This window comes from Micropterus salmoides, unplaced genomic scaffold, assembly GCF_014851395.1.
Source record: "Micropterus salmoides isolate LMB-PRFRI ecotype aquatic unplaced genomic scaffold, ASM1485139v1 Ms_hic_scaffold_9, whole genome shotgun sequence".
Lineage (NCBI taxonomy): Eukaryota > Metazoa > Chordata > Actinopteri > Centrarchiformes > Centrarchidae > Micropterus > Micropterus salmoides.
Window position 1 is genome coordinate 33,048,508 of NW_024044681.1, and position 8,421 is coordinate 33,056,928.

The following is an 8,421-nucleotide window of genomic DNA, read 5'->3' on the forward strand; positions in this document are numbered from 1 at the left end:
TAGAGTTCAGCATTGTGGCCAACTTAAAAGCTACAGTGCTGACTCTATATTACTGCAATATATTTTAGAATACGCATAAAAATATTAAAACCCAAGCATTGCATCGTTGGTGAAACTAAAGGAAAGTGAATTACTGAAGGTCAAAACCATTATTCACCATCAACCCCATTATCACAGAAGATCAATAACAGTAGTTTCCAAAAACTATTTATTTAACCATTTCAAGTCAAGAGTTAAATATGAATCCTTTTTTTGCACAATATCAAACAAAGGAGTGTTTTAAACACCGAAGTCCTGATGTCACATGAGTCAAGCCCTACTTTGCTTGTTTGAGTAAAGTCACTAGCAGTGAAGTTGTAACAGATGCATTCTTCACAGTAAAAGGGAGTCTACAGATGCCTTAACCATTTCGAGCCAACAGGAAATCAACACACAATTTAACAAAGAGTGCATCCGGGAGAGATACGTTTTCCTTCCCTACAATTTCTGGATCAGAATAGATGAAGCTCCACCGCCTCCATTGCAGATGCCTGCCAGACCGTACTGGCCTGACTTCAGGCTGTGCACCATGTGACCCACAATTCTTGCTCCAGACATCCTGACAGGAGAAGAGAAATAAATTGAAAGTTGTAATACACAGCATTTTTCTACAAAAATTGCTATTTTGGTGCCCTGACCCATCCAAACGATAACGTGAATTGCGATTCTCTTTAGGTCTGTTCTAAAATGCTGTTGATGACATATTTTCTGGGAAAGTGCACAGAGAGGTGCACTTGTGAGTTGAGTCTACAATGCCTGTAGTTTTGAAGGGAACACAAATAATGCTCTCTACAAAGCGCTCCTCCTGTCCTCTGTGACACAGAAGATGCCTGCCAAGTGGTTGCTATTCCACTGGTGGAGGAGATGAGAAAAGCTGCCTTTAAGAGGCCCTTTCAGAATTTGTGTCTGACATGTTACCCACTGCAACGTGAACGAGCAAAGTCAAGGAAAATTGCAGCACCTAGTGGCCAACTTAAAACTGTACTGTGATTGTATTATGTCCTTCATGATTAGGGCCACTTCCTCAGTAGCACTAGTTTTTGATGATCAAGTAGCAAATACACTGTCAGATATGCCCTCCACTCATTACTTCACTGTCTAGTACTTTTTTTCCCCCACTGGGAGAAAGTAGGCTGAAGGTCATGCTGAGAGGCAAAGAGAAGTATAATGGTTTCCTGTTACATATAGGAAACTGAAACTGGTCCTATGAATACAGCCAGTGGACCATTTTCATGATTTGTTTAAAGTACAAACAACTACTAGGTTCAGCAGTTACATATCTGCTAACCATGTCAATTTTTTTTTAGGTCATTTGAAGTACATAGTCCATAGGATACTTTTATGGATAATTTGTCTAACTGCTTTGTCAGTTACAGCTCATTCTTTCGTCTCATAATCTGATTCAAAAATGGCAAAACAAATGCGTTTCTACATCACAGGGCAAAAGAGGAGGAAGGAGATAAACGGTGGATATATTAAATAAAAACTGGTCACATCAGTTCCTCATCTGAGCTCATTTTTTTCCTGGGAAAAACTGAGTGGCAGTATTCTTTTCTCTTTAGACCAGTGGCCTGTACTACGAAGAGAGTTCAACCTACTCAGAGTTAACTCGGGGGTTATCAGGCAAACTCAGGGTTGATAAACTCTGACCGCCTACACTGGAGTTAAATGGTACTACGACGGTGGATAAGATGTTAGCTGAGTCCGTGTTAACTTAATTGGAGTTGGTGCGCGTTGGTGTGTTCCTAAATCTAATACCGTGGTGGCCGACAAAGCAAGGGAGGCTTGTTGGCATTGCATGGAGTAAATTTGTAATTATCTTCACAGTGTTCTTATTGTAGGCCAATTCTTATTTTATGGACTCTTCATTTAGACTATGTGTAATATCATTAAGATGTAAAGATACAATGGCCCTTATATATGCTGTTGTAATAGAAAAAAAACATAATCCGAGACAGAATTTAACTTAAAAAAACTCTTGACATTATAACAACACATTTATGAGAGAAACTTAACTTTGCAAGCCTGCTACATCTCACACACACACACACACACACACACACACACACGAAAGTTATATTAAACTTTGCAATCAGATTTAGCAGTGAGGAAATACTTGTGAGTTTAGCCCACAATCACTATCATGCACCTTGAGAGATTTTTGCCTTGGATTGTGTGTTAATTAAGATCTCCACTCTAAAACTGAACGTAGTCTAATGCTGTTGTGTTCAGAATAATGTAATTTCAGCTGCAACCGCAGGGAAACAAGTCAGGATGAAATCTTAACATATTTTATCAAGTGGTGTGTAACAAATTGCCATGGCAACAGACCTTGGGTAACACCTATCCACCTTTCGTAGTACGGGTTAACCCAAGAAGTTACACTCGACGTCATGAAGTTACTCCTGAAGTTACCTGGATGAGCCAGTTACCTCGCTTCGTAGTACAGGCCCCAGATCTCTTCCTAAAGAATGATGGGAGTTTGTCCCAGAGTCCCTGTCAGCTGCTTACCCGATGGGGTGTCCCAGTGACACAGCTCCACCGTTGATGTTGACTTTTGCAGGGTCAATGTCTAACATCTTGATGTTGGCCAGCACGACCACGCTGAAGGCCTCATTAATCTCCCACATGGCAATATCCTCCTTCTTCAGCCCCGCTGCATCCAGAACCTGACAGACACACACGTGATTGAGGATAGAGTACATATTTTTATCATTTTGGTCAACAGATTTTAATTTTATAATTCTTTTGGACTTTAAAGTTAAAGAATAAAAAAAGATATGCCACTGTTTACACCAGATTTACATTACTTAAACATGGATTATGGAATTATGTTTGTTTGATTTTATACATGTTTTACCACACACACACAAACCTCTTTATAAAAGTAGAAGAGAAGTGGAAACGATATAAAACAAATATATTAACACTTCCTGGTTGAATTGTTTCCTTTTGGAAAGTCCTTTGTGTTCAATGATTAGCAAGTGCTTTTATTATGAATTATATTTTAACCACTGCTACCTGAAGCCCAATAACTGAATAGCCTACCACAGTTAGCAGCCAGCAGTGACTAATATTTACCTTTGGACCCATCAACTTCAGCATATAAATACTGCACCTCTTTATGAGGGCTGTAAAAAAATAAGGTGATTTAGTAACCACAGATGTTACTGTCATTTTGTCAGATACATATTTAAATCAACATTTTGTTAGTGTAAGTATCGGATTGGGCTCAGTATTGGCAGATCCCTATTATGAAAAGACTTGGACTTTGATCTGGGCCAAAAAAATTTGATCGATACTATTAACTACATGCTCACCTTTGGTACAGCATATGCAGGAGCAATGGGGAAATCAATGGGTGCAACCGCAGCATCAGCAAACGCTATGTGAAAGAACACAATCCTGTTACAATCAAGCTTTACCTTACACTGTCCAATACTCAGACATTTCAGTCTGACAACAAAAAGCTGTGATTGTAAAATGTTCTGTGAGCGTAGAATAGTCTACTAAAATAAGTTTGTTTAATCTTTTCTATTTTAACCTGATAATGGCTTTTACATTGCACGTGTTCGTTATGCCAAAATTAATATAATAAAATAAATTAGAGTGCAGATGTACGTTTTCTAGGTACTATACATCGCCCCTGCAGCACAGATGTCACAAACTGTTAACCACTCCATTTCCCCACTCACAATATCTCTTACTAAAAGGCAGGAAAAAAAGGGTTTTTAAAATATATAACTGCAAATATAACACGAAATGTGCTTATCTTTGACCTGTTAAAACCTATTATTGCGTGGCATTATACCCCATTTGCCCACCATATAGCCCTTGATGACAGACAGGAAGTCTCACGCCTATTAGGGAATTATTACTATACATTCAGTAGTGAACAGTAGAAAGTCCCCTATTGTGCAACTGCATTTGCGTGTGGAAATCTTACAGACTATCCTGGCCAGTGGAGTGACGTTCAGTCTCTTTGCAGCATCTGCGGTCATTAAAACGAGAGCAGCGGCTCCGTCGTTCAGTGTGCTGGCATTGGCTGCTGTCACCGTGCCTAAAAAGCAAGTGACCAATCAGAACAAGATGTACATTAAAACACAAAGGTTCTTAGAGCAACCATTCTGATACTATTATTACTTTGTCCACAACAAATGGTGTTACGGTTGAGAAAAATCTGTCAAAATGTACACAAGTTTACATATTAAAGTTTATGAGCAACAGAATAGTATGACTTGAATAACAAGCCTAGGATTTTTGGTAATTCCAGGATGGAAGGTAAATAAGTGGCAGAAAAATGCAAAATGAGTAACTTATATGCACTGTTTCTGAGAGAAGCAGGATTTCTGATTTTCTTCCATTTCTTTGAAACACAACATCACAAGGTACGAAACCTAGGCGCTATAGCCAAAAATGTTACCAGGATAAAAATATTTCACATCATTCGATATTGATAATTATCAGGATAAATGTCAAATTGTTATTTCGTTCAGGTTTAAAGCCTGATTTTTGCTCCTGATTGAAGGTTGAAACTTTTCTTTATAGTCAGAACAAACACTTGATGCCAAACAGTGGATCACTTCACAAATCTGAGCTAGAACATTCAAAACTATTATGACAAAATATTTTTTTCAACAAATATGCATGAGTAAAATTAAAATCTTTTTCACACCCTTTTCCTCAACAAATCTCTTAATAGTAAAAAATAAGTGCTAATTCATCTGTGATTCAAATAAATTATATTGAACATTTGTTATATTGTTAGAGCAAAATTATATCACGATAATCATCATTATTGTGTTATTGGCCAGCCCTAGTATGAAGTGTGACTCTTATCTGTGCAAATCTATTTAGCCAGCCTTCATGTTATTCCCCAGCTCAGGTGATGAATGACTGACTGAAGGTAATGACAACTGCATCATTACCATTCTCTTTCTGGAATACTGCCTTCAGTTTGGGAACCTTGCTGAAGTCGACCCGCCTCCACTCCTCATCCTCAGACACCACCACATCAGGTTTGCCTACAAAAATCACATCAACATCAGATATGCTGTGCTATAAAAGAAAATGACCAGTGTAACTGGCCCTAGACCGACTTGTTGTACCTCTCTGGGGAATGCTAACTGGTACAATCTCCTTGGCCAGCATGCCAGACTCATATGCTGCTTTGCTGCGGCTGTATGAGCTGATGGCGTAGGCGTCCTGCTCCTCTCTGGTGATGTTGCAGTTCTTGGCTGTGTTTTCTGCACAGTTGCCCTGTTAAAGACAGCAAGGACAACAGAAAAGAGATCAAATATGAAACTGATGAAATAACACGTTCACTTTAAGTGATGAAAAAATTACACAAGAAGCAGGAGTTTGTGGTAGCTATAGTTAATATAATCAGGATAAACATTATTGTATTTCAAAAATACACCGTAAATCAATATTTACCTTTAAACTGTAATCCTGAAAAGATTTAATGTCAAAAGATTTTCAACAAGGTCATATTTAACAGTAGGTTGGTAGTTACCATGTGGAATTTGTTGTAGACATCAGTGAGTCCATCCTTGACAATGAGGTCTTCCATTGCCACTCCCCCGTAGGCTGGGGTCACTCTGGACATCACATAAGGTACGTTGGACATGCTCTCCATGCCTCCTGCCACCATCACATCCTAAAAGCACACATAGACTTCTATGCACATATCTTTTGTGACAACTACACTCTATTGTATCCTCTATCCATGTTATGTCTAAACTGTTGTTTTGATGTGTATAAATTCAATAGGTCACTTTTACGGTAACTTATTGTGGATTTAGTAATTACAATCATTCTGTCATATAACTGAAAGAAGCGTAGTTTCAGTCTTAAGGCCAAGTCTATGGTGACCATACTGTCGTCAGGTGTCAATCATCATGTACAGTAAATATTCCTCTGCCACTGTAATTGCAAGCAGAAGAGAGACAGTGTATGTAATGCTAATACTCATGCTACCTGGTGTCCACACATTAGACTTTGAGCTGCCATCATGATGGACTTCATCCCAGAAGCACACACTTTGTTGATGGTTGTTGCTGGAGTGCTGAGGGTCAAGCCTGAAGATACAACAGAGACACATTTGCAAAAATCAATAAACAAAAAAAGCTATCCTGACCACCCCTGCAAAGCAAATTTATATATATATATATATATATATATATATCAGCTGTGTCAATTATTTCAGATTTGTCAAGACAGCACATGTGTAGCTTCTTTCTGGACATCAGTATTTTAGTGCAATGCCAATGAGGGTGAAATATATCAGTGTGGTCATACCTGCTCCAAGCAACGCTTGTCTTGTGGGGGCTTGTCCTTCTCCTGCCTGAAGCACATTGCCCATATAAACCTCCTTAACCTCTTCAGGAGCGATTCCTAAACACAAGAAACATTAAGCCAACTTGCTAAATATACACAGCTGTCTTTTCTTTGATGCAGAAATTCACCCACTCATGTGAAACTGAGAAAACTGATCATCTGTTACATCTGGTGTATTAGCTTAGCCATGGCTGCACAGTGCCGCTGAGGATTGTGATCAGCTGGTGTTACATTTGGACCCAAATACCTGCTTTGTCTATGGCTCCCTTAATGGCAATGGACCCCAGTTTGGTGGCTGGTACTGCTGCCAGGCTGCCTCTGAATGAGCCCATTGGAGTGCGGGCTGCACTGACAATGACGACTTCCTGAAACCAGTCATTTAAAGTCTGCATTATAGCTTGCAATCCAAACACTTCACTGAGATGAGAATTTGAAATTTCAGGTGCTGAGCTTACATTGAGCGAAGGCCGAGATGTGTAGGTTCTTGAGAGGTACTTGTGAGTCTACAATGGCAGGATAATGATATGGGTAATTCATCTTCCATACACGAGAGAGTCCCTATTCCTATCCTATCTTTCCAGTCAAGTCTGCAGTTCGACCTGAAGCAACCTGATACACTTTTCGCCAAATAAACCTTCATTCAAGCTAGAGAAGCATGAGAAATACAATAGTGTTAGTTATGCTAACAATAAGACAGACACAGGCAGGGGACATAAGCTAACGTTACTTAATGACAAACCATGGGCTACAATTGCTATTTAAGCTAGCGTTAGATATTGTCAGTCAAACTGGCACCGGTTTTTATATTTTCATTTAAGCTGGACTGTTGTTGCTGTATTTGTTAGCTTTGTATCTAGACTGTTGTTGCTGTAAGTTAATTGTTAGCTTCTTATCTACTTCGCTCAGAACCTGACCTTGCTCTTAACTTGAGAAAAACGTAACGTTAGCGACTGATGTGAGATAGCTTCACTGAAGCACCCGAGCCCCCTGGAGCATTTACCAGGGTTTCAGGCTGTGGCATTACTTCAATCAAGGACGCTCAGCTGACACAAAAAGGTTAACGTTAACTGTGCTGCTCCAGGTTTACCAGGGCCTTGTGTTTACACTCACAGTCAGCCAGACTGTTTCTACAGCTAACGTTAGCACTCCTATGCAATATAACAATATAACAGACAAACCCAAACAAATCGTTTTACACACGCTCACTTACCAGGCGTTTACACATGTGAGCGCGCATGGTTAAAAGTCCACTGGATGACATTTTTGACTGGGAAAGGATCCACTTCACCTTCAGCCCACATACACATGCAGCGCTGATATAAAAACATCAGCCAATCACAGTAAGAGGTGTGTTCTCCTGACGTCATCGTTGGCTGAGCATTATGGTTGTTGTAGTTTTAGCAATGAAATCACAGTTTGCGTTATTACTATTTCCATGAACTCCACAAGATAAGTATCTTAAAAATATAAGTTCATTTTAATATAAATAACGTTGCTCTAACACATATGAAAACTACATTTAAAGATATATGTTTTGATTTTGAACAGAATATAAATTATTAAACTGAAACTGGACAAGACTGGAATGGTGTGTCCAGTACTGAAAGCCTTCAAGTGGATCATTCAGGCTCAGCCTGATTTGGGGTGTTTTGCTTCAGTCACAGTTGCTGTTGCAGTGAAAAAACAAATCTCACCCGCTGGTTGCTAAGCTGTGCACACTATTCATTATTTGTCTACCGTGTGACCTCTGAGGCACTCAGATGATATCAGAGTGAAAAGTCATGTCTTTTCTTGTATTTATTCTGTCTATTGATTGTGTTTTCCTTGTAATCTGTTGTTTTGTGCATTGATTGTGTAGTGTGTTTTTATATATGGGGGGCTGTGGCTCAGGAGGTAGAGCGGGTTGGCCGTTAATCGGAAGGTCGGCGGTTCTATCTCGGCTCCCCCAGGTGTTAAGTGTTTTGTGTGGACCCAAGGAAGATGGGAAACCTAATAAATCAAATCAAATCTCCTACTCAACTCACCTGGTTTCAAACACATACC

General features: G+C 39.4%; 1 protein-coding gene across 1 annotated transcript; it reads right to left on the reverse strand.

Annotated features, from left to right (window-relative positions):
• Nucleotides 1-190: 190 nt before the first annotated feature.
• Nucleotides 191-7,724, reverse strand: acat1 (acetyl-CoA acetyltransferase 1). The gene is made up of 12 exons (XM_038708141.1): nt 7,589-7,724; nt 6,834-6,881; nt 6,626-6,743; nt 6,340-6,435; nt 6,019-6,119; nt 5,555-5,698; nt 5,148-5,298; nt 4,968-5,063; nt 3,986-4,099; nt 3,360-3,424; nt 2,551-2,708; nt 191-598 (listed from the first exon to the last, which is right to left on the reverse strand). The coding sequence occupies exons 1-12, from the start codon at nt 7,637-7,639 to the stop codon at nt 478-480; spliced, it is 1,263 nt and encodes a 420-aa protein (XP_038564069.1). The 5' UTR covers nt 7,640-7,724; the 3' UTR covers nt 191-477.
• Nucleotides 7,725-8,421: the final 697 nt, after the last annotated feature.